We start from the raw sequence: 27,579 nt of genomic DNA, 5'->3' as shown, positions 1-27,579 counted from the left end.
ATATATATATATATATATATATATATATATATATATATATATATATATACATATACATATATATACATATATACGACGGGCTTCTTTCAGTTTCCGCCTACCAAATCCACTCACAAGGCTTTGGTCGGCCCGAGGCTATAGTAGAAGACACTTGCCCAAGGTGCCACGCAGTGGGACTGAACCTGGAACCATGTGGTTGGTAAGCAAGCTACTTACCACACAGCCACTCCTATGCCTATATTGCTTTTGAATAAATAAATTTTTACTTCTTTTTAGATATATGACAGTGGGGTGCCAAATAGAAAAAGCAAAAAAAAATGCTTTTTCTACTTTATCTAACAACTTAATATCATATAAACGGGTTGCAAAGAATTGACTCAAAAGTCCTCTTACCTTGGCTGAAACGCTGCAGTTTTGGCCATCCTGTTTGTCACGTAGCTTAACTTGTAAACTTGCAGAAAACACACGTTCTTCAAGTTTTCCTATGGTTTCCATGACACTGTTCTCTAGTTGGTGAGCTACATCAGACATCCAACTCGAGTCTAAATCTGGTGGAGGGGCTCCAGTTGTGGAAACATATTGAAACTCCTCTCTCACCTGGATTTTGAGTTCTGTTTATAACAAATAAAAATAAAATAAGATAAAATGGAGAGAATAGTTTTCTTTTAGTTGTCTTGTTTCTTATTAAAATTCTACACACACACATGCACAACACATAATTTTCTAAAAATATCATTCACAATTAAATACAATATTTGATGGTATTAATCCTTTAATTTTCATATTATTCTGTCAAACGTAATGCTTCTTTATTCATATTGTTTTCAATTAATCATGCTTTATCTCATAGCTTTGAGATTTCAATGATGTGATTCTATATTTTCAGAATGACATTGTAGGGTAGGTGTGAGAGACCAGGTCTGGCCAGTTTGAACATAAAACTGGTAAAGTATCTGGGCTGGATATGGCCTGTTTGAATACCCAAGGGTTAAAAGACACATTGAATATTTTAAATGCATCCCAATTTCAGCAGTGCGCAGTCAGGGAAAATGTTTTTAGTGTATTAAAACACATAAAATAGGCCCACTTTGCATATGTAGGACCTGGGATGATTTTTGTGATATTTTGGAAAAAAGTATTTCTTATATACCATCAAATATGATACCTTAATATATATATATATATTTATATATATATATATATATATATATCATCATCATCGTTTAACGTCCGCTTTCCATGCTAGCATGGGTTGGACGATTTGACTGAGGACTGGAGAACCAGATGGCTACACCAGGCTCCAATCTGATTTGGCAGAATTTCTACAGCTGGATGCCCTTCCTAACGCCAACCACTCCAAGAGTGTAGTGGGTGCTTTTATGTGCCACCAACATGAAGGCCAGTCAGGTAGTACTGGCAACAGCCACACACAAAATGGTGTATTTTACGTACCACCGGCATGAAGGCCAGTCAGGCGGTACTGGCAACGGCCACGCACAAAATGGTGTATTTTATGTGCCACCTGCACAGGAGCCAGTCCAGCGGCACTATTGTGTGTGTATGTTTAGATCTTTATTTTAAATGTTATATTGTGCTTTTTATACAATATTTTTTCCTTGCTAGAAATCAAAACCTGTTTATTGCTGGTTGATATTAACGTGATGTATTGCCCATTACATGAGGTGATATAAATAATATTTACATGAGAAAGGGGGGAGGGGGAGAGAAACATGAGATGAGTGAAAGAGCAAAAGAAAGAGTGAAGGGTGAGATAAGTGGGAATTAAAAGAGAGAGAAAGGGGGGTAGAGAGTGTGGGGGTGGGTGTTTGATGAGACAGTGGGAAATCCCAACAAACGAGAGACACATAAATGCTACTGACCGTCTCTCATATCCTTCTTGCAGGCCTGACAGGCTTGGTCAAAATATTTCTGTAAAGCTTTCTGGAGGTTCTTTTCCCGTATGCCGCGAGGATGAAGGCACTTCAGCACGCCTTTTAAATGTTCTGGGTCAGCTAGATACCACCAGCCGGATTTCATAGCTTTCGAAAAAAAAAGAAGGGAAATAGAATCAAAGGATGCACATGAATACAACTCTTTCTGTTTTATTATTATTATTATGGCAGAATCGTAAGCACATTGGCTAAAAGTGGCATTTCATTTGTCTTTCCTCCTCTTCGTTGTTTTAACGTCAACTTCCCCATGCTTGCATGGACCAAATGGAATTTGTTGAGGCAGGTTTTCTACAGGTGGATGCCCTTCCTGTTGCTAACCCTCACTTGTTCCAAAAGTCAGGTAATATTTTCCCACGATCAAAAATGCTTACATACAAAACTGGAAACAAGGGACATTGCTTGTAGAAAGGTGATACTCATTTATAAACACCATATGATGTTGAAACAAGGAAACACAAACACACACATATATTTGTATGAAGATTGAACTCAGGATGTTGGGCTTCGCAGTGATGATTAGTAACTTGTTATACTTGAGGAGATCTGTCCATCTCAGTAAAAAATGAACTCCTGAAAGTATATAATTTATATTTGTGTTCCTGCATCCAAGCTTTCTCCACAACTCATCTTCTTACCATCCATTACTCTTCTATGACTACAGCACTATTCACTCAGCTGCCCTAATTGCATGAGGGTAAAAATATACATAATCCATCCCCCTTGTGTGCAGCTAGTTATCCTTCTCTTTGGAACCACTTCCCTTGTTACCTATCTGGCATTTTATATATTATCTCCTACCACTTTATTTTCCACTGAATATCCATTTCCCTTGCCCCCCCCCCCTATATCTGCCATTGATGATTCCCCCATCAACCCCTGTTCATTACTCACTTTTTGCACCCCTATGTACTCCTGACCTCTGTCACTGTGCTCCCTTCCATCATCTCCCTATTGGTTATATTATACTGTTGCTCCTCACCAACCCCTTTTGGCATTTCCCCCTATCACATCCTTCTCCTTGAACCACTCCTATTTCCTTCAGATTTCCCTCCAAAGCTAATATTCACCACTGACCCTTTCTCCACCCTTGTTCCCCATCTCTAACCATTTGTCACTCTCACAAACTCACTCACCCAACCATTCCCCTTCTTTTGTACCTTGAACGCTTCACTCTCACACTTTCTCATCTTTTCTCTCTTTCCATGTATTTTCTCTACAACAGGACACTCGCTCCTGTCCCTTTATCATACTTTAGTCTTTCATCACTTGGCACAAAGACACCACCCTCAACATTACCCCCCCACTCAGTTGAGGGAGGGTCTTGTCATGCGAGTTATTTAGTGCCAGTGCCATGAAAAAAGCACCTGGTACATTCTGTAGAGTGGTTGGTGTTGGGAAGGGCATCTAGTTATAGAAACCATGCCAAAAACAGACAGTGGAGCTTGACACAATCTTCTGGCTCATCAGGTCCTGTTGAACAAATAACTCCATGCTAGCATGGAAGTCAGACTTTAAAGATGATGATGATGATGATACACACACACACACAATGGGCTTCTTTCGGTTTCTATCAAACAAATCCACTAACAAAGCTCTGGTTGGTTCAAGGCTACAAGAGAAGACACCTGCCAAAGTGCCAGGCAATGGGGACTGAACTCAAGACATAAAAGAAACCCATGACAAAATTTATGAACATTAAAGGGCAGGTGAAGCTGTGTGATAAGACCCCTGCTTTCCAACCACACGGTTTTGTATCCTGTCCTCCTGTGTGACACTTTGCACAAGCATTTTCTTCAAAAAACTGGGGGCCAACCAAAACTTTGTGAGTGGTATGGTGATGCTATTGTAAAAATGGCTTCAAATTCTGACACAAGACCAACAATTTTAACAGGGGAGGGTGGTCGATTATATCAACCTCGGCACTCCATTGGAACTTATCGCGTTGTCCCTGGAAGGTTGAAGGGCAAAGTTGACCATGGCAGAATTTGAACTCAGAACATAAAGAGCTGAAAGGAATGCAAGTATTTTGTTTGAAATACTAATGATTCTGCCAGTGCACTGCCTTAGTCTATTGTAATAATCCTTTCTACTCGAATTCGAGAAAAGGGATTAAGTTGATTACATCAACCCCAGTGTGTAACTGTCACTTATTTAATTGACCCTGAAAAGATGAAAGGCAAAATTGACCTCGGTGAAATTTGAACTCAGAATGTAAAGACAGGTGAAATACCACTAAGCATTTCACCTGACGTGCTAATGATTCAGCCAGCTCGCCGCTGTAGGCTATTGTAATATAAAATGGAAAAGTGAAAAGAAAAAAAAGAAATGTAAAAGACTTGAAGAAAAAATACCTTTTGGAATAGGTTTAAGCTCTCCTTGTAAACTTTTGAGCAGACCTTCAGGATCAGAATCAATGAGTCCGTTTCCATTTGACGTAGGTGCAATTACAGGTAATAAGGGGGAATTTTGGAGGAGAGAGGATGAGGAGGAATTGTTCATGGAGGAAGCCTCTTGAGGAACTGGTGGCACTTTGAAATAGGTGTTGGAATTATTTGTGTTGTTGTTGAACATGTTCATGTTAAAGTCCACCGGGTTACTTTGGATCTGCCCCATTTGAAACGAAGCAAATGCTGGGCTACGTACAGGGAAGGCATGGAATGGCATGGGCTGGAAAATGAAAGGCGAGTTGTTCAGCATCCGATGTGATATGTTCAAAGGTGAGCGTGTCAAAGAGGTCTCATCACAAGGCATTCTGGGAAGGATGCTGAACCAGGGTTTCTGATCGTTTATCTCCGAAGCAGTTTTCAGGAGTTGGTCCGTGAAGATTGGGGGCATGGGGTAGGTAGCCATTGAGGGGACAAATGGCAGCGTAGGACTACTGGGTTCATGGTCTTTCTTCAGGAGAGAGTCAATGCTGACAAAACTGGGCTTAGTGTCTGAGTGTGTGGATAATGTGGAGTTGTTTAGAGATGATGTATTTACAGATGACGATGTGGTTGGTGATGTGCCACTGTCATGATGGCTATTTACAATATTAGACTTAGTATCTTGTGAAGTAGGGGCACCGTCTGGTTTGGAAATATGAATTAAATCACTAAATTTGGTAGCTTCTGGTTTTTGTAGAAATAAATTAGTAGGGTTTTCTTCTTTAACATGACTAATACTATTTTTTGAATTTGATTTATGGTCTGTCTTTGGTGATTCACACTTTACAGGAGTGCTGTTAGCTATGGGTTCCGATAGCTTACAATCCATTAGTTCCTTTCTGTCCATCTCTTCTTCGTCCTCTTCTTCCTCATCTTCACTCTTCGGTTCTTTCTTAATGCTGTCCTTTAAATCTTCGCTTCCCGTCTGAGATTTGCTTTCGGTATCTTCATTGTTTTCGTAATCGATCTCGTTTTCATCTTCACCGCCAGTCTCTTCTTCTTCTTCATCCTCGCTCCCCATGGCACCAGATTCCAGCCCTTCAACAAACAACCTTCCACAATACGGCAGAAGCCAGTAACGGCGCTTGAAACGATCTTGACCAAAAGAAACTGCCCGCAGTTTATGAGAAGCTTCAAACACTTTGTGTTGATACTGACTGTGTTGCTGCGAGAGAGAGAGAGAAAAGAAAGAGAGAAGGAAATTAATGTCACTGAACAGCAGAAGATATTTGTATGTTCTGGGGTTTTATTGTTAAGGTGATTTCAAACATTAACCACGAATGGCTGCAAACATTATACAAACATAAAAAAGAAAAAAAACTTTTGATAGAGTCCTGTTCCTATGTCTGGAGAGGATGAAGTGACAGCAAATTTACATGTTGCTGTAAAAAAAGGTGCCCACCAAATTTCAATAACCTTTGCCCTCTTTTTTTTGAGATACATCCACCATTTCAAAACTCCCTGATTGGCACAGCTTGCTGACTTCATATGTCTCCCACTTCACCTATCTTCCCCAACTCTTGCTTCTATTCCTTGCTTGACATTCTGTTTACTTGTTTTCTCCACTCGTAGCAGAGACTTTATCCTATATTTCTTGCTTAGAACATTATCATGCCTTCAACTACTTCATTTAGAAGTGCTTGAATGACATCTGTATAAGTTGAGTAAACTAGTAAACTAGTCAAATCTGGCCTCTCACACTTATCTTACAATGTCATTTTAAAAATGACAATAAACAATTATATCATTGAAATCTTGACGCTACGAGATTATGCATCATTAATTTAATATTATGCGATTAAATAAGCATTAAATTTAGCGGAGCAAGCTGAGTACTAAACAGTTAATTCTTTCCCAAAGCCTTTTTGAATTGCCCCTAGGCTGCATATCTTGTCAAAATGGAGTCTTTTTTTTTTTTTGAATGCCAGAATATGAAGAACACTTTGCAAATGAGAGATGATAATTGTTTTCCAGTCACACGGTTCTGGGTTCAGTCCCACTGCATGGCACCTTGGGAAAGTGTCTTCTACTATAGCCTTGGGCCAACCAAAGCTTTGTAAATGGATTTGGTAAATGGAAACGGAAAGAAGTGTGTTCTGTATGTGTGTTTGTGTTTGTCCTCACAACTGCTTGACAATTGGTGTTGGTTTGTTTACATCTCTGTAACTTAGCTGTTTGGCAAAAAATACCAACAGAATAAATATCAGACACAAGAAAAAATAAGTACTGAGGTCAATTTGTTTGACTAAACCCCTTAAGGTGCCCCCCCCCCAGCATGGCTGCAATCCAATGATTGAAACAAGTAAAAGATACCTATATACATATATATAAATACACACACAACTTCTAAGGTTTGAACTTGTGATCCCGTGGTGAGCAGCCAAACATCTTAACCTCCCCACCCAGCCATTTGGACGTCAAGGTAAATACAGACAAATTAGAATGTACACACTACTCACCCTTTGTAACTTTTCTATTTTTTTCTCACAATCTTCAGAATTAATCGGATCTTCCTCCTAAAACAGAAAAGACTTGTTATGATTGAGGGAGATGGCAAGTTTAATGTTTAAACACGTGTTAATCAATGGTGACGTTTAGAACATGATTCTTCTTCAGAGAAGTTACCCAGCAAGACAAATTGATAAACAAAAAAGAGGGGTGGAGAGAGCAGAATTAAATAAATAATATATGTCACGACCTTGCTGGTGCCACATAAAAGGCACCCAGTACACTCTGTAATGTGGTTGGCATCAGGAAGGGCATCCAGCCATTAAAAAACCAAGCCAAAATCAGACAGTAGGGCTTGGTGCAGCCCTTTGGTTTACCAGAAATGGAAAATGGACATTAACCCTTTAGTGTTTGCATTATTCTGCCAAAATTAATGCTTTTTCATCCACATTGTTTTGAACTAATCATGCATTATCTTGTAGCTATGAGATTTTGATGAGGTAGCTGTTAATTTTTAAAACGATATTGTAGGGTTGGTGTGAAAGACCAGATTTGGCCAGTTTGAACATAAAACAAGCAGAATACTTTTGGCCGGATATGGCCGGTTTAAATGAAGAGCTTAATTTCAAAACCAGATATATGCATCGGAAAGACTTTTGAGTAATTGAGAAAATAACATTTTGAATAGATCTGATTTTGATTGGAAGACTAAAATTCTAGATGGCATCTATCCCAGTTTGACCAAAACAAATTTCATGTGCGTGAAGCAGCAGCTTGTGTTTTAATGGTTTTCATCAAAATCGACCAAATATGCACCTATACTGGTTTTGAAAGTAAGCTCCTCAAATAATGATGATGATAATGATAATAGATACATATATATATATATATATCTGTATCTACTTCAAGTTCCACCATAAAAAAAAAAAAAAAAAAAAAAAAAAAAAAAATGTATTTCTTGAAATTTCTAAATTCTTATAATGTTAACAACATACAGTTCTTACTGGTAAGAACAAAGCTTCTAAAATTGATGGAGAAAATTGAAAGGGTTGCTTTGGTATTATGGTAGAACATCTGCCATGGTTACAGACACAGGTTTGATTCCCCTGAGCAACCTTAGAGTTAGGAGGACTTGGCCCACCAACAGAATACGAACAGCTAACACCTGTTCTTTAGATTGACCATCCATTCTTTAATTTTGAAAATTCAGTCAGACTAACTAAAGTACACTTGACCTGAGACTTGGTTTTTAAAAACGAAACCATTCTTATCTTTCTTACCTCTCCTTCTGATATAATCCCAACACTTGTGACCGTAGTGATATCACTGTCATTGCCACTGTCCTCTTCTTCATCGCTGCCCTGTTTACTACCAGACACATTGGTTGCGTGACTGTCTTCATCCAGCAGTGGGGAAGAACTTTCATGGAGGGAGATCTTAGGTGACGGACGGTTGTACTTCTTTGCTTGTATAATCCTTAATCTGAAAATGGCATCAAGAACAAATCACTCATAGGATTACAAAAAAAAAAATGGTTATTACAAGAATTCATTACATTGGAACATATTGGATTTCTCTTAAGGAACCAAGTGGCTTGTAGGGTTATTATCTCCAACTAAATATAATAAACAATAAAACCTGTCCCTCTTTCAAGTGTGAGACTAGATACCCTCATAACTCAAATCACTATCACCAATGTCATTATTTATTTTACATCTACTTCCTATACTGGCATGGGTTGGATAAGTTGTCAAAGCTTAAGATAGTTCCTATTTGGAGTTACTGCTCTCCTAGATGGATTGAGGACAATGTCTTGGGTGTATATTCCATTTTGATAGGGTTTCTATGGCTGAATGTTCTCCTGACACCAACCACTCGAGTGAGTGTACTGGGTGCTTTTACTATAGCACTGGTACAAATAGAGTTATGCTCAACAAGACAAAAGAATCCCCTTTGTCCCTTACATTGTCTCTTGTTGTTCCCCAACCATTTCACAGACATAAAATAAGTGTATATTATTATGGCACCAGCAGATCTTCTATGTAAATGCCTTCAGTAGACACTAAAGAGCTCACAAAAGGTGGTGCCTAACTTTGGTTTCATTGTGTTAACCCTTTAGCATTTAAACCACTTGTATCCAGCCCCAATATTCCACCTGCTTTATGTTCAAACTGGCCAGATCTGGCCTCTCACACCTATTCTACAATGTCATTCTAAAAATAAACAATCAAATCAAAATTCCAAAGTCATAAGATAATGCATGAGCTTTTGCTGAGCTGCTAAGTGACAGGGATGTAAACAAACCAACACCAATTGTCAAGTATTGTGTATGTGTGTGTCTAACAAACACAGACACGAACATATATGATGGGCTTTCACACAGTTTTGGTTGACCAAATTCACTCACATGGCATTGGTCGATTAGAGGCTGTAGTAGAAGACACTTGCCCAAGGTACTGTGCAGTGGGACTGAACCTAAAACCACATGGTTGCAAATCTAGCTTCTTACCCACACAGCCATGCTTGTGCTTACGTAGTTAATCAAATGCTATCTTGCTATCTAACAGAGAAAAATCAATAAACTTCAGAATATTTTTTTTTTAAATGTTTAATAAACTAAAATGTCAACAGTTTCTGTAGAACCAGCTGTTAATTATTCCTTGAAATGTGTCACATATTTACCGTCTCAGTTTTCCTTCGACAATCCATTTATCCCGCCTCAAAGTCGACATACTTTCAATAGTTTTCTCAACTTCACTGTTTTATAAAAAGAAAAGAAAAAAAAGGGCATAACATGAACGAGAGGATAAACTTAAATTTAATTTCAAAAATCAAAATGTATCTTAGTAAATTGTGTAGTCATTGTAATCACGAAAGAAACACTTATGTTGAAAGAACAACCCCAGCTTACAACACACACATTCTCTCTCTCTCTCTCTCTGAAATTGTTTTGATATCTACTTTTCTATATATGATGTATTGGTCAGACTAAATTCACTGAGACAAATTTTCTATAATTGGATGTCCTCCCTGTTGCTAACACTCAACTGCTTCCAAGCAAGCTGACATCTCTCCATGGCAAACCATTTGTGTGTGTGTGTGTGTGTGTGTGTGTGTGTGCATGCATATGGTAAAGAGGTTTGCTCCTCAACCACACCATGATAAAAGAAAATAAAAACAACAAAAAACCTCCCCAATAAAGAACCACCACCACCACCACCACCTCCACCACCACCACCACCACCACCATCAACAACATAAGTTGAATAAATGTCTCAGATGATTTGTTGTCTATGCTCAGAGACTGAATTGTTTGAAATGTAGCGTGAATGTAAATATTGTAAAAAAATACTTTTCCCTCTTCACATGAAGTTAATGGTTCCAAAAACTAAATTATGTAACAATAATAGTTGAAGAATAAGAGAAAAATATCAAGAATTATTTTGACCATTTAAAAATATGCAAAAACTCTAACAACTTCACTTTTCCCTAATTTCTTGAGGCATCAAAAATGTCATTGGACAACTGCTACTCGGTCACTGACAATAGTTCCACTGCAACTTTCGAAATGGCTAAAACAGTTCTTTCACAATGTAATTGGTGGCTTTAACATCAATACAGTTTCAGTCCAAGTCACTTCCTGGACAAGAATGATTCCAAAATTGGTTAATATTGTTCAGGGTTTATTAAGTGAACTCTAAAAACAAAAAAAAAAACAAAGAACCAAGAGAATCAAGTTTTCCTTCTACTTACTTTGACAAAAGTCTGCCACAAAGAAGTTCATTGCATAGAAAAGCCAGAACAGAAGCCTTCTGTGTGGCATTTAAAGCTTTTAATGGTTTCTCACTTAACCATTCTGAGATCTGAAGAAGAAGAAGAGATAAAATAAAGATTTACTTTTGATAAATCACAACCCTATTCACTCTAAGTGATTTTTGTATTTAGCAGAAATTAAATAAACCAAGCATCTGGTTTAGGGATCAAACTGAGTTAGAATGGGCATTGGCCAAACGGTTGCATGGTTGATGGTTTGTATTCTGATAACAGAAGGAAACAGTGCCACTGTATATGGCAAACATATTTAACTCTGAATGGTGCCACTATAATGTAGATGGGAGCCATCACTGCTCAGCACTGTTAATAGTAGGAGTACTATACAATTGATGAGTGTTTAACACTGTATAAAGCTGATGTGACTAGTTGGGCTAAACTTGGAGAAACGAATTCTCATTAAAGTCAGTCAAAAAGACATTTTAAAAGAAGATGGTAAAATCCAGAATTTAAGGAAATTGTTGGTAGTTGGTGTCAGTAAAAATTAAATCACAAGAGAGTTTGGAGAAATGTTCATTAAATTGATTGGCTGAGAGGAGTGGAAGAGTCCTTTTGGATATTTGCCTGTCTTTGGAAAGAAATCAAGGTCATTTTATCACAATCCATCCATTTTCGTTGGCTACTCGTCCTAGAAGGGTTATGGTGGTAGAGTCCCCATCCATAGAATCCTATCGGCAGTCATCATTACACTTTCCAGCTGGATTTCAAAGTGTAAGCAATTGAGACCATGGATATTATCCAACCATTTATTTTTTGGTCTATCCTTAAGTCTCCGGCTGGTTGGTTTGGCTTGAAGAATCCGTCTTGTGATTCTTTCCTGAAACTTTCTAACAACAGGTCCATAGTATTGGAACTGTGACTGCTCAATGTGGAGAATTTGTGGTTTGACCTCAACAGACACCCTGATCTCTGAGCTACACACCCTGTTGAGTAATGTTACTTCAGAGAACTTATGTTGCTAAATTGTTGATAAGAAAATGAAGCAAACAGTTCACATGCAAAATCTGATGTGGAGAGGGTAAGGGAAACCAGTAAGAAATGGTGTGAGTAGTACAAGAGATGTCAGAGTAGAACTGAACCCAAGACCACATGGTTAGGAAGCAATCTTCTTAACCACACACCCAGAGAGGTGATGGACAAAAATTGAAAGAAGGGAGAGGAGCAGAAAGTTGACTTATTAAACAGAACAATAAATGGACTAAATATAAGCATTTATACAATTTCATAATGTCTCTTTATAAGATACATTCTTTTACTTGTTTCAGTCATTTGACTGTGGCCATGCTGGAGCACTGCCTTTAGTCGAACAAATCGACCCCAGGACTTATTCTTTGTAAGCCTAGTACTTATTCTATCGGTCTCTTTTGCTGAACTGCTAAATTACAAGGATGTAAACACCCAATATTGGTTGTCAAGCGATGGTGGGGGGGACTAACAGACACACACACACATATATAAATATACATACACACACACATATACATACATATATATATATACATATATATACACACATACATAAATATATATATATATATATATATATATGAGGGGCTTTTTTCAGTTTCTGTCTACCAAATCCACTAGTAGAAGACACTAGCCCAAGGTGCCATGCAGTGGGACTGAACCCAGAATCACATGGTTGGGAAGCAAGCGTCTTACCACACAACCACTCCTCGATTATTTATCACACAAAGGCATCGACCTGCTAGAATTGTCAGCACGTTGGACAAAGTGCTTAGTGGCATCTCTTCTGATTCTTTATGTTTAGAGTTCAAATCTGGCTGAAGTCAACTTTGCCTTTAGGGCTGATAGAATAAAGTACAGTTAGGCACAGTGGTTGATGAAGTATCAACCAAGTACTGCAGTCAATAAAATCAAGTACCAGTCAAATACTGGGGTCAATATAAATGACTTGCCCCCCCACTCCCCTCAAAATTGCTATTCTTGGACTCTGCAATGGGGTGGTCTCCTATTCAAGAGGAATGCTGTAATCTCAGTCACATATATTGCCATGGAAACCAGGTGACTGGTTCTATAGGTCCTAAGGCTTGAGGGGAAAAAACAAAACAATAATCAAACATATATTAGAGAAATATTGATTGATTTGATGTTTACAAGAAATCCTCTTTTAATGGAAATGTTATAAAGACAGAAAAAAAAAAAAGTTTGTTACATTTCCGAAAAATTTTACCTCATTATCCCCATTATTCCGTGAGATAACAAATATTCGTAAAACTTCTGAAATCACGGTGTCATCTAGTTCAATGTCAACGATTTTCTGGCCCAACGCTGTGATAGCCTAAAAGACAAGAGCAAAAAAACAAACAAAAAAAAAAACAACCTTCAATTAAACAACGGCAACAATAACAAAAAAAAAAGAAAAGAAAGAAAAAAAGCAAATGAATGTGTTAATCCACGACAGAATTAGCAGCATCCTTTAATCCCTTTAGCTCTTAAGTATTCAGATTATTCTGTGAAGAGTAATGCTTATTTACTCGCATTGTTTTGAATGAATCATGCATTATCATGTAATTTTGGGTTTTGAAGACATTGTAGAGTATGGGGTAGTTGTGAGAGGCTGGATCTGACCAGTTTTAACATAAGGTGGAATATTTTGATTGGATACGGTCAGTTTAAGAGCTAAAGGGTTAAGTTCTAGGCTCAAATTCCATTCAGGTGAACTTTGATTTTCAATTTTCCAACGGGAATAAAATGTGCACCAGTAGCATACTGGGGTGGTGATATAATATAGGCCACTGGAGATCAAATAGAAAATTACTGGTATACTGTTTTGAAAGTTAAGAATCTTTTATCTTTTATTACTTCAGTCATTGGACTGTGGCCAAGCTGGGGCACCACTTTGAAGGGTTTAGTCAAACAAATCAAGGTCCAGAACTTACTTCTTCCCTGTTTTTCATGAAGACAGGAAATGAACACTGCTTGTACAACAGTGATGTTTGTTTACAACCATCACATGATGCAAAGACAAGGATACACATAGACACACATATATATTATATATACAACGGGCTTCTTTCAATGCCCATCTACCAAATTTGCTCACATTGTATTGGTTGACTTAGGGTTATAGCAAAAGACACTTGCCCAAGATGCCATGCAGTGGGACTGTTTTCTATGCTGGCATGGTTCGGACGGTTTGACAAGAGCTGGCAAGCCAGAGGGTTACACCAGGCTCTAATTATCTGTTTTGGCATGGTTTCTATGGCTTGATGCTGTTCCTAATGCCAACCACTTTTTTGCAGTGTGCTGGGTGCTTGGCGCTTTTTATGTGCCACTGGCACAGGTGCATAATGCAGCACCTGCAAAGGTGCATGCCTGTATGTATGGATGACCAACATTATTACATATTGCCTGACCCATGTGAGCACAGAAAATTGGATGCTAAAACGATGACGATGATGATGATAATGATGATGATGATGATGATGATGATGGTATCAATGAAAAATGCCTCACTTCTTTTGGGTTTGGCACTCCAGGGTCAGTGAGGGCAGTCTTCAGAAGTTTGCTAGCATAGCTTATGTATTTATCTAAATCCTCTTTCTTGTCTCCCATCAAACAGTTCTGTAAGTCAGTCATGTCTGGAATAAAATCTTCAGCTGCAAAAGAAGACAAAAACAAAACAACATAAACAGGACGAATGGTTATTAAAAATGCTGACATGTAACACCATTTTATATGCAATCAAACAAAATTTAAAATTATGTAGAAACAATGGAATTCTTTTGTAAATAAGCTTTTATAACCTTCATTGGTTTTGTACAATTTCAGAGACTCTTCGCCCTTAAATGGCAGGAAAAGGTTGCATGAATGTGTGTAAAATGCATCAAAAACAAAAAGTATCTTTTTTTACTTAAGGGTAATTGTTAGACATATTTTCCTTTTAGATAAATAAAAGAAATCTATGGAAATGTATTTTAACTGTTTTTGTTTACAAAAACCAAGACAAAAAGAGGTAATAAAATCATTTGAGCATAAAATCATTTGAGGTGCACTTTTTCTATCTACAGCTAGTTGAAGCATCGCTTTCTTCTGTGCTATCTAGAGCACCACCATCATCACCATCATCTCCCTCATCTGATGATGAAGGGAAGTCAGAAGAAATTTTTTCTTTGTGTAACTCTTCCGTTTGTGCCTTGATTTCTCCCATCAATAAGGTCCACTTAGCAGCAGCAACTGCTGCCACCACTACAACTAAATAGTAGTAGTAGTAGTAGTAGTAGTAGTAGTAGTAGTGGTGGTCGTGGTCGTGGGGATAAAACAAACCAAAATCTAGAAGTTGTAGGGACCTCGCTTGGCCCTGCCTGAAATTTGAAACCAAATCCACCCACTTGTTGCTTTTCAAAACAAGGGGGAAATCCTTTGTTTGCATCTCCACACCAGATGATTGATGGGGAAACACTTGACCCCCCCCACCCCAAGGACTTGTGCTGGTCAAGAAAAGGTCAGTCCTTTGTTTAGGGTTTGGACTGCATTACTGACCATAGCCTACATAACAGAGAGCATTTCCTGTCTCTTCCTCTTTTGTGTCAGCCATGACCAAGGAGCAGCACTTCCCTTTGCCCTTCACTCGACATACAAAGAGAAGCTTTTGGCTACAAGAAAGATGATGCATCCTTTATCCTTTCTAGTCAGCACCATGCATTCCTTATTCTTTCATTCTCTACTGGCAGACAGCAACCTCTACACTATCAACTACCAACCAGTGAGCGAGCTTCTTGTCACTGCCACTACAATTACTACTGAATCTTTAACTACCTGTCAGGTAAACGAATAAATATATGTAAATAATATTTCTTCCTTCTTGGTTTTGATTCTTCGATGTTCACTGGTTACTCCAATGCGAGAACCTTCAAGCATTACATTTGGTAGTCGGCTACATCATATCAATATGATGCCACTACAGAGTGATAAAAGTGAAACAGAATTACTTACGTATTGATAAGGCTTTGGCAAAATTATGCATGAATTCCAGTACCATCAAAGCATCGGCAAAGGCTTTTCCTGCTAAGCAGACACCTTCTATCCGAGGCAGCTGAGGTAATTCCTAAGTAAAAGAACAAGAAAAAGGACCATTAAAAATAATTGCAATTTTTAAGAAGAATTTTCTTCAACAAAAAAAAAATTCAAAAGTATTGAAGGATTTTCAAGCAGGGAAGGGAGACATCTGGTACTTAAACCAAACCATGCAATTTAAAAAAAATCAAACTGAAGGGCTCTCCTGGGTGGCAGACACTCTTGCTACACCACTGAGGCTTCCTACCAAATTTTCCCTTCACAAGGCTTCAGACAATCTGAGACTATGGTCGAAGACACTTGCCTAGGGTGTCATGCAGCGGGACAGAATCTGAAACCATAGAACTGTGAAGTAACCTTCTTAACCACACAACCATGACTTGAGTGGTTTTGGCAGAGAATTGGAGTGAAAGAGGAACAACAGTAATAAGTATGAAGAATAAATATAGAGAATAGAGATGAGAGCGAAAGAACAAACCTTGATGTCTTTGATCTCCATGTCTTCAATAGGCTTTTTCAACTCAGCCGCAATTTGAAGCTCAACTCTTCTCTGATTCTGAAAAAACAAATAAAAGAAAGAAAAAAAACAAGTCTCACTCAAAGAAGATTTTTATCTATGGCACTTAATCTTCGTTCAGTTCCACCATTAAGAACTATACACACCAATTTCCGTTCTCTTTCTATCAATTTTTCTTTCTGTTTTTCTTCTTTTAATCGCTCCCTTTCCTAGAAATGATAAAAAAAAAAGAAAAGAAAAAGAGGGGGGCAAATTAAAAGGAAGACCTATTGCAGTCAGAAACGTTAACTCTTAATAAAGAAATAGCTGAAATGACCATTGAAGGAGATAAGGGGGATATAGAACTTGACCGTTCTCTGCCATCATCATCTTCACCATCACCACCCACTCCCTTCAATGAGTCCTATTAACTATTCTTATATATTTGCAGGAAAACCTTATTCTTGGTGAAAAATGATGTTTCTTTTAAAATCTTTGCTAAAAAAAAAAAAAAAACACCCCAGAAATCTCGCTACTCTTAGCTAAAAACCTTAAAAACTCCCCCAGCCTGAACACCTCGAGTATATTGTTTGTCATATAAAAAAAAAAAAAAAAAAAAAAAAAAAAAAAAAGCATCCTTACTTCTTGTCGTCGCCGGGCTTCAAGGGATTTCACCAACAACATGTGCTGCCGACGTCGTTCTCGTTCCTGAAATTAAAATTAAAGTCATCAGCTATTGGTGCAAATTAAAGATCATAAATTTCTTTATAAGGGGGGGAAATAATGCTCATTCTTTTGTTGGCATTTGTCTTTGGATGGCAGGCATGCTAAGGCACAACCCTTTCAAAAGGTTTTAATTAGTTATATCAATCACTCTTTGTACTTACTTATTTTCTTGCCCTTGAAAGAAATGACAGGTAGAGTCAATCCCAGAGTAAAGGTATGGAACTTGGATGGTACTAAATACCATACAGTATTTTTGGTTCTACACCATCATCATTTAGCGTCTGCTTTCAATGCTGGCATGGGTTGACGGTTTGACTGAAACTGGTAAGCTGAAGGGCTGCACCAGATTCCAATCTTATTTGGAATGGTTTCTACAGCTGGATGTCCTTCCTAACACCAACCATTCCAAGAGTGTAGTGGATGTTTTTTATATGCCAGTTACGTGACACCGGCATCAGCCATGGCTTACGATTTCACTTGGCTTCACGGATCTTCTCAAGCCCGGCATATCGCCAAGTCTCGGTCACTTATCATTGCCTCTGTGTGGCCCAACGTGCCACTGGCATGGCTGCCCATCACGTGACACTGGCATCGGCCACAACTATAGTTTCACTTGCCTGGACAAATCTCCTCAAGTACGGCATATCACCAAAAGTCTCGGTCACTTATCACTGCTTCCCTGAGGCCCAGCGTCCGAAGGGTGCTTTTTACATGCCAGTTACATGACACCAGCATCAGTCACAATTACGATACCAATTATATTAAAATTAGAATCAAAATAATGTGCAATTCTGTGTGTGTGTGTGTAAAACACGGTAAAGTTGGTCAATTCACGGAGTCACTGGAATATTGCATAGAATGTGGTGCAATATTAGTCCTGACTCTCTGTTGAGGTCAACTCTGCCTTCCATTCTTTTGGTGGTGGGGGGGGTCCATACATTTAATCCTCTCTTTCTCCAGCTGTTATATTCTAGATCGAGGTTCATATGACCCTTGGAAGTCCACGTAAGATTTTGTTGTTAAAATACTTGTGCAATAAATTGGTTATTGCAATGGACTAGCGTCCCATCCAGGTGGGGAACCTATATGCCAATGAAACCAGGAAACTGGCCCTTATGAACCAGGCATGTATTGAGAAGGAACAAACAATAACAACAACAATAAACTGGTTATATATCTATAGATCTATAATACTCAAAATATTTTAACAATTTAAAAAAAAAATACAATTCCTAAAAATATTTAATTATAAAAATATATTAGGATATTTTAAAACATCAAATGATTACGAGGATCCACCCAAATAAAACAGAAATCAATAGGGGTCTATTGGGAAAAAAGATGGTTGCGAGGCACTGTTCTAGATGTTCCAATAGATTAAGGGTGGGAAAGCAGAAAGGGAGTGTCTATGTGGTCACAACTGAACAGACATCTAAAACAACTAATTGAAGCATGCTGTATGTTAATTAGTTATCCTTGATTGTGAGTCATTATTTTATGTAAAAATTTGCGGTTGTAATTTTATAACATATGGTATGAGGCTGAAAATTTTTTCCCACTCATTTTCATTAAGAAATCATACAATTGTTTCTAATTCAGATACGATGTCAGTAATTTTGAATGAAGGGGCTTAGTCAGTACCTGGCTGGTTCTATACTCTATTGACCCCCAGAGAGATGAATGGCGAATGTGACCTTAGAGTTTAAATATCCAAAACAAATATTGCAAGGTACTTTTACTAACAATCTGACAGTATCATGTTTTATAGATGCTATTATAATTCATCATCATTATTACTTAACGTCCACTTTTCTTTGCTGACAGATTTTTTCTTTTACAGCTGGTTGCCATTCCTTTCATCAATCCTCACTTGTTTCTAGGTAAGGTAATAGTTCCCCCATGACCAGGCATGTTTTACACAGAAGACAAAAACAGCATTGTTTGTATAATGGTGATGCTCACTTACAACCATCACATGTCAAAACTAGGACGCACACACACACATTTATATCTAATGGGTGTCTCCCAGTTTCCTTCCATCAAATATCTCCTGGCAAGGTTTTGGTCAGCTCAGGGCTATAGTAGAAGACACTTGCTCAAGCTGCTGTGCAGTGAGACCACACGGCTGGGAGGCAAGCTTTTTTAACTACACAGCCATGCTTATGCTTCCAAAATCGAGATACATTTTTTACATAAACTTTCATGCTAACGACAGTCACCAAGTCAATTTAATATTGGTTTTATTTCCACTTTATTAACAAATCTTGACATGATGTTTCTTTACAAACTATTTCAGGAGAGAAATACTTTCCATTTATACACACACACACACACAATTTTTAGAAAGTTAAAGAAGTGATTTTAAATTCTCAATCGCAGAATAATGCTAATAATATAGCCTGAACAGGATAAACTATCCCTATTTTGCAGAGAAAAGTGTAAGTGGCTAGCTGTAGACATGAACGCACATCTCTGTGATTACATGTCACGATGCTTTGACCGATTAAGCTAAACTACCCAGTACAAATTCCTCTGCAAACTAAGATATATAAATCTCGCTTTATGAGACGTTCTCATATGTTAAATTCAAATTACGACAAACGTAAATAAACAAACGAAGTTTGCTTTTAGAAGCGTTGAGATGTCTTTTAGAAAGTTAAAGAAGTGATTTTAAATTCTCAATCGCAGAATAATGCTAATAATATAGCCTGAACAGGATAAACTATCCCTAATTTGCAGAGAAAAGTGTAGGTGGCTAGCTGTGTGGTATAAAAACATAAGTATTCCTATCATTGTGTTGGAAGTGCTTAGTGTTCCATAATATCCCAGTCATTTGTAAGGTTAAACAGGATTACATATCTGAACCAAGGTTTTGTTCAACTGGCTTTTCCTGTTGACTGAAACACGTCACCGAAATTTCTTCTCAAAATTCTGTTGTGTAATCACTTAAAAGGCCAAATGAATAAAACCTTGATTCAGGTATGTAATCTTGCTCAATTCCCTCCCTCTCCACACACAGAACAAGCAAAATGTCAACCTTGAATGCTATTTAAAAATAGACAAGATAAGAGAAATTGTAGAAAAAAATTAATAAATAAAATTGCAGCTTACAAGGTTCCAACTAACCTGTTCTCTCATCATGACAGCTTGTTGGCGTTTCATTTCACGTTCCTGCAAAGATAGAATCACAATAAACACACACACACACACAAAAATCTATATCCTGTTGTTATATTTTCATTAATTTCTACGACTAATTTTTTAATAAATAATTTAAAAGAAGTATATTAAGTAAAAGCAAGCAATTGTTATCAAGCAATGTAAACGAAGCAATTGACATTTCTTAAAAACAAAAAAGATAAAAATGAAAAACACCCACAACAAAACAACCTGAATTGAAGAAAGATAAAAGTTTTTTTTTTTGTTTGATACATTATTTCTTTTCCAGATTTAATTACACATTAGATAATGACAGTAATTTTTTTATCTACGGCATTTTCATGTCAACAGACTGTCTGCGTTACAAAAGATTGGTCTTAATAACATGCAAAAGGAGTAAATGACGAACATATTAAAACCAAACTTTCAATATACATTTTTAGTGCAACTTAATATCAGGAAAAAAAAAAACAACAAAAAAAAAACAACTTTGTATATTTTTAATAATACATTTGAAATATATATAAAAAAAATTTAATTTATGATAATAGAAAATTGAAACACTGATCATTGAAAAATGATTATATTTGCGGGTGAGGGTAAATACAAATGGTTAACAAAAAACAATCTTTTACGAAATTTGCTTAAAAGTACCAAATTATTAGTATTTCGAAATTTATAAAGGAAAATACATTTCAGCAAGTTGTTTTACTATGGGTGAAAAATCCAGTGTTTTGGTCACTAGTTCTTCTTTGCTGAGAGAGAATGAAGAAGTATCAAAATTACAAAGGAATTACACGTATTTCGTTTAAAGAACAAAAGTGCCTGAAGCATTTGGTTTGCCAAAATGAGAAACCAATTAACTGTAATTTATTTTTTCTTCTACAAACTAGGGGGAGCAGGCATGGCTACGTGGCCAAGAAGCTTGTTTTGCAACCCCATGGTTTCAGTTTCAATCCCACTGCATTGCTTCTTAGGCAATTGTCTTCTACTGGCCGACCAATAACTTGTGAGGGAAGTTGGCAGATGGAGACTGTGTAGAAGCCTACGGAGCACACACATGCACAAATATACACACACTGAATGGGCTTCTTTCACTTTCTGTCTATCAAATCCACTCACAAGGCTTTGGTCGGCCTGGGGCTATACTACAAAACAGAGTCCAAAGTGCCACACAGTGGGACTGAACCCAAAACTGCGTGGTTGGGAAGCAAACTTCTTACCACACAGCCACATATATATATATATATATTTCAATGTGTGAAAATAACAAATGCCATACAGCTTGATGTTTGTACATACATATACATACATGCGCATACACACACACACACACGTATACAGTCCATGTCTTAACCAATTAGAGTTGTCTCTCTTAGACTAACTAGCTGTAGCAGTCAGCCACAGCACAATCTCTTCCTCTCTCTGTCAATCTGACACCAGAAACCTCACATTCTATAAATGCTTACTCTCTTCTACAGCAGTGGCTCTCAACCATTTTTTGCCAGTAGAACCCCTTTGATTCCTATTTTATTCTACTGAACTTCCAGAGCCATTCGATGTACATAAAAAAATCCTTTTATAGTTTTATAATTAAACATTATTTGGAATTGTATAAAAAAATTAAAAATATTTTGCATATTGTATAAGCAATTTATTGCAGATAAATTTTAACAACAAAGTTTTGTATGGACCCACAAGTGTCATGTGGACAGCTTCAGTTTCTCTGACAGTTGTATTTGTTGCCTGCATGACATACAACAAAATATACTCAGAAAAGGCAGCCATGTTAATCTTTTAACATTCAAACCAGCCATATTCAGCCCAAACATTCTGTTTTTCTGTTCTAACTAGACAGATCCAGACTCTCATACCTACTCTACAATGTCATTCTAAAAATAAACAGTTACATCATCGAAATCACAAAGCTATGATATAATGCATCGACAATGTGAATAAACAAGCATTGCATTTGACAGAGTAATCAGTGAATGGCAAAGGGTTAAACACTACTCAAAGAGCAGTCTTTTTCCTTCCTTCTTTTCCATTAAAAGAATGGTCCCCAACCTTCTTTGCACCACAAACTGGTTTCATGCAAGACAATTTTTCCACAAACCGGGCGACCACGAGCATAACAAAATATGACAAAGTGCATAATATATAATTGAACTAATACATATGTAATCCATACATTATGCAAAAATATCCTGCAGACTGTGACAATGAATAAAATAGAAATAAAATTTTAAAAAATTATCCATTCTGTACAGCTTGGTGGTGGTTGAGGATTGCTGCGTTCCCCTTGTGTTAAAGGATCAATGCCTGAAATATCGAACACAATCTCTCCCTATGTCTTCCTTATAACATTAGACAAATAACTAAGGCATGAGTATGGCTGTGTGATTATGATGTTAGCTTCATAATCATGTGCCTTCCAGTTCCAGCCCACTGCATGGCACCTTGGACAAGTGTCACCTATCATAACCATGGGGTATGAGTAATGCCATACAAGTGAAATTGGTAACTAGAAACTGTATGGAAGCTTGTTATTATTGTGTGTGTGTGTGTGTGTGAATGCATGTGTGGTATGTGAGTTTTTATTTCTTAACGTCTATGAAATGGAAAAGGGTGATATATTGGTTACCTCCCCATTAAACAATATTTTATGAAGCTCAGCGATTTCCAGGTGGGAAGATCAGTGGAATAAAAATAGCTTACTTGTGGACATAAAAAGACCTTTTAAGAGGTTCTCTCGTGGTAACTATAGCAGCACTCTGTGTTCCAACACAACGTCCACGTTAAGTTGGAGATCAAGATTGCCTTTTGGTACTAATATTGCATCTGTCTCTATTAATTATTATTTCTAAATGATGACTGTATTATATCGAGTGAAGGCACATAGTCTAGTGGTTAGGGTGTTGCACTCACAAATGCAAGATCATGGTTTCAATTCCTGAACTGGACAGTGTGTTGTTGCCTTGAGCACAACACTTCATTTTATGTTGCTCCAGTTCCCTCAACAGTAAATGAGTAACCCTGCAAAGGATTGGCATCCTATCCAGGGCGAATGGAAATTGGGTAGTCAACCTCATGAGTCCTGGGACTAAAGACAGTAATGCCCAGGGTGTTGATGATGATGATTATACTTTCATCCCTTTAAAGGTCTTGGTCACAGGACTGTGACCATGCTGGAGCACCACCTTAATTTATTTGCTATCAGTTTTGATGCAGCTTTATGGCTGGAGGCTGGTTTTATGATTGAGTTTGTTAGCAGCTGACCTTCCCCAAGTGCATCCCTTAAATGGTTGGCTGGTCTGAGTCTAAACAACTAATCAACTTGACCTCAGTTGTTTGACTGTAAACTCAACCCATTTATAAAGAAATGAAAGGTTTCATACCAGAACTACTTTTAATTTTACTTGAACAGACATCAATACTCTATCAATGAAAAGCAATAGGCTGTATAAACTCATAGGCTGTATAAACACACACACACAGCTGAAAATAATCCTTAATTAAAGTGATATTTCAAAGTACATTTCAGTTTTACAATCTGAATGGAATGAAATTAGATGAAAGACGATTCTACTACTGCTACTACTAATACTACTACCACCACCACCATCTAGGATGATGATGGTAATGATTATTGTTATTTATTAAAAACATATTTCTTCTTAAGTAATAATAATAATAATAATAATATTGCATCTGGACAGCTGTGAACAGCATCAGAAATTACTTCTCTGTCTCTCTCTATCACACGCACACACAGCAAACCAAACAGCAAAGGAATAAACTGAATTTTATCTTTTTAAAGCAACTTTTTTTCTTGTCGGAATTAAGACTATGTCACAGAGACATTTTGAACCTAGAACCATCTTACATGTATGTGTGTATGTGTGCCTGTGTAAAAACCAATAATGAAATTTTTGCAAAAAAGAAAAAAAAAAGAGAAAAACAAAAGCCCTACATAAAACTTGTTAATTTTGCCAAGGTAAGAAAAAAGACAGTCCTTATAATTCAGTTAAACATAAATGTTATTTTTATCAATTGATAAGTGGGTGTCATGGCAATTTTAATTTTGCATGGTCACATGACAACCTACTGTGTTTGATAGATCATATTGTACTTTAATATTCTTTTCTACTCTAGGCACAAGGCTCGAAATTTTTTTTTTTGGAGGGGGCAGTCGATTGGATCGACACCACTAGGCAACTGGTACTAAATTTATCGACCCCGAAAGGATAAAGGGCAAAGTCACCCTCGGCGGGATTTGAACTCAGAATGAAATACTGGCAGATGAAATACCGCTAAGCATTTCCCCCCGGCGTGCTAATGCTTCTGCCAGTTCACTGCCTTTGTACTTTAATATTGGTATATTCAAGCGGCAAGCTAGCAGAAATGTCAGCATGTTAAGCAAATAGCTTTGTGGCATTTCGTCTGTCTTTACATTCCGAGTTCAAATTCCGCCAGGGTGGATTTTGCCTTTCATCCCTTCAGGGTTAATAAATTAAGTACCAATTGAGTATTGGGGTCGATGTAATCGACTTATCTCCTCCCCTGAAATCAGGGCTGTGGAGTCAAATCAAAAAACTTCAACTCCAACTCCTCTACTATTGGCACCTCTGACTCTGACTCCTCTATTATTGGCACCTCTGACTCAGACTCCTCTTTATGCAATGTGGTCTACATATCTCATAAAGCATATGCATACGCTTGTACTTTGAGTAGGCCTCTATCTTATAACTGGTTTATATTAGAGAATAACGATATTGTGAGTCGGAGTCAGTATAGTTTTACCGACCCCAACTCTGACTCCACAGTCCTCCCCAGAAATTGATGGTTTTGTGCCAAAATTTGAAACCAATAATGATTACATCATATTATTAATATGATGTAATCATACTGTGTAATACTATGTGATGTAAAGGCTGAGGTGTGGTTATGTGGTGAACAGGTTTGCTTCTCAACCTTGGGCAAGTGTCTCCCATCAAAGTCTTAAGAATGGATTTAGTAGATGGAAATTGAAAGAAGCCTGTCGTGAATGAGTGTCTGAATTCAAGACCACATGATTGGGAAGCAAGCTTCTTAACCATACAGCGACATCAATAGCTACAAACATTATTTCAGTAATGGATCACCTAATAACTTAGAGACATTACTTTAACCCTTTAGCATTCAGATTATTATATCAAATGTAATGCTTATTTATTCACGTTATTTTGAATTAATCATGCATCGTCTTATAGCTTTGAGATTTTAATGATGTGATTGTATATTTTTTGAATAACATTGTAAGGTAGGTATGAAAGGCTGGATCTGGTCAGTTTGAACATAAAACAGGTAGAATATTTAGGCTGGAAACAACAGCCAGTTTAAATGCTAAACTGAATGTAGGCTGTGTCACACTACATGGTATAAAATGCCGTGCTACATGGTTATGATGTAATACTATATACAATATATGATGTATGAGAGAGAGAGAGAGAGAGAGAGAGAGAGAGAGAGAGAGAGAGAGAGAGAGAGAGAGAATGAAGTCCTAAAATATTTAATTGCAATTCCAAAGTTATGCCTAAATTTCTACCCAAAATCCTTTTCAAAGAATTTTAGCCACCGTTAATTAATACCCAACAGTCCCTCCCTTCTAGTTCTTGGCTAATTATTTTTAGCAACACTGAATTTTCCCTTTTGAAATCTCCCTCACCCCATTTCCAATTAATGCTAAATTATGGAATTTTATACTAACAAGCTAAGCAAATATCAGCAACTCAATTAGAAAAATTATTAAATCATTCTTCCGTGTATTCTGCATTTTAAATGAATTTCCACAGAGAAGACATTATGCAAACATTATCAGGATGACTTTGAGAGTAATAAGCCTTAATGTTTAGAGCCAACAGATCAAGGAGCTATTTACCCTTGTTGGCAAAAAAGGAAGGGATTCTTTCTGTGAATAAAGGCCAGATTGTGTGATGCTTACGTAGAAGTGTGGCATTGCATAGCAGAGAAGCATGGACAGCCTCATATAATGTATCCTTTTTGTCTTAATTTCTGATTCCAACTTGCTTGAGACTGCCACTGGTTCTATGATATAAACTTCCTGCTTTAAAGATAACTAATTATAAACTTCCCCTCAAAATTCCATGCTAGTTTATGTTCCGAGCTCCAGTTTAATAATGGCCAAGTTGATCGGAAGATGATTTGGCTGCCATGTCTAGCAGGATGAGTGACCACAGAGAGGCTCCTGAGGCTGTACTTATTTATACATGCATTTGTATAAAATGGCTGAATCATTAGAGAGTTGGACAATATGCCCGGCAGAATTTGTTCGGCTCTTTTACTTTCTGGGTTCAAATCCCACCTTAGCTGACTTTGCTTTTCATCCCTCTTGGGGCCACAAAATAAAGCATCAATGAAGTTGCTGGGGGTCATTTGTTTCAACTAAACCCTTCCCAACTGAAAATTGCAGGCATTGTACATAAACCAGAAACAATAAAAACTGCCACCACCACCGCCACTACTCATCTTTTACTTGTTTCAGTCATTGGACTGCGACCATGCTGGGGCACCACTTTCAAAGGTTTAGTTGAACAACTCAACCCAAATATTTTAAAAATCTAGTGTTTATTCTACTGGCATTTTTTTCCTGAACTAAATTACAGAGACATAAACAAACCAACCCCAGTTAAGGTAGGGGAGGACACACACACACAGGTTTCCACACAGTTTTCGTCTACCAAATTCATACACAAAGCTTCGATTGTCTCCGGCTATAATAAAAGGCACATGACTAAGGTGCCACTGGATTGAACTCCAAACCACATAGTTACAAAGCAAGTTTCTTAACCATGCAGCCAGCCATACCTGCTCCTGTAACCTTGTTTACTAGAAGTTTAATTAAGAAATGGCATTATAAGAAACCATTTTCCTGCAAGACATTTTAATAATCACCCAGAGCCCTAAGAAACACAATTTTATTTTCTTCATAATTCTTCCATGGCAGAATGGGAAGGAATGCATTATAGGCCTAGGCATCAAAATAATTACCGTATTTGGCAATGCTGATGCTAATTCCAAGTCGAAATTGTTTTGGAAATTTACAAATGAAGATAAAAGAAAATAAATGGGAAACAGAGAAAGCTATTTTGGTAAAACATTGTGCACATTTATAGCAACAGCACCACTCACATTGTTAAGAAGTGTTCCCATTAGCTGAATATTAATAATTAAATATTAAAAGTATGAATTATTTTATTTTTGTTATTATTCAAAAAAATATATATAATTTTCTCCGATTCTTTTCTTTTTTTTTCTTTTTTTTTTCTCTGGTCTTGATTAACAAACGAGTTACATTTTTAGCTTAAAAGATGCATTTAGTTTGAAATTTGTCGAATTCTCTTTGATCAGGAATTTATACATTAAAAAAATCAACAGCACTAAAACCCAAAACATCAGCTTTTCTTCTCAAAAAAAAAAAAAAAAAAAAAAAAAAAAAAAA

The 27,579-nt window shown here is 37.2% G+C and overlaps 1 protein-coding gene across 1 annotated transcript in view; it reads right to left on the bottom strand.

Annotated features, from left to right (window-relative positions):
* LOC106872674 (bromodomain adjacent to zinc finger domain protein 2B) overlaps positions 1–27,579 on the bottom strand; it is a 268,130-nt gene that overhangs the window by 10,267 nt on the left and 230,284 nt on the right. Inside the window, exons 16-29 of the mRNA XM_052974123.1 lie at positions 20,046–20,090; positions 16,836–16,901; positions 16,361–16,423; positions 16,176–16,253; positions 15,617–15,728; positions 14,138–14,280; positions 12,852–12,959; positions 10,580–10,689; positions 9,509–9,583; positions 8,107–8,308; positions 6,838–6,894; positions 4,304–5,543; positions 1,881–2,039; positions 394–611 (exon numbers count right to left, since the gene is read on the bottom strand). Of these exons, the coding sequence (XP_052830083.1) occupies positions 394–611; positions 1,881–2,039; positions 4,304–5,543; positions 6,838–6,894; positions 8,107–8,308; positions 9,509–9,583; positions 10,580–10,689; positions 12,852–12,959; positions 14,138–14,280; positions 15,617–15,728; positions 16,176–16,253; positions 16,361–16,423; positions 16,836–16,901; positions 20,046–20,090 (2,676 nt within the window). The remainder of the gene's footprint in view (positions 1–393; positions 612–1,880; positions 2,040–4,303; positions 5,544–6,837; positions 6,895–8,106; positions 8,309–9,508; positions 9,584–10,579; positions 10,690–12,851; positions 12,960–14,137; positions 14,281–15,616; positions 15,729–16,175; positions 16,254–16,360; positions 16,424–16,835; positions 16,902–20,045; positions 20,091–27,579) is intronic.

The sequence above is a fragment of the Octopus bimaculoides genome, chromosome 17 (genome assembly GCF_001194135.2).
Source record: "Octopus bimaculoides isolate UCB-OBI-ISO-001 chromosome 17, ASM119413v2, whole genome shotgun sequence".
In the NCBI taxonomy this organism is placed as follows: domain Eukaryota; kingdom Metazoa; phylum Mollusca; class Cephalopoda; order Octopoda; family Octopodidae; genus Octopus; species Octopus bimaculoides.
The sequence above is the reverse complement of the archived record's forward strand: the minus strand, read 5'-3'. Positions and strand labels throughout refer to the sequence as shown.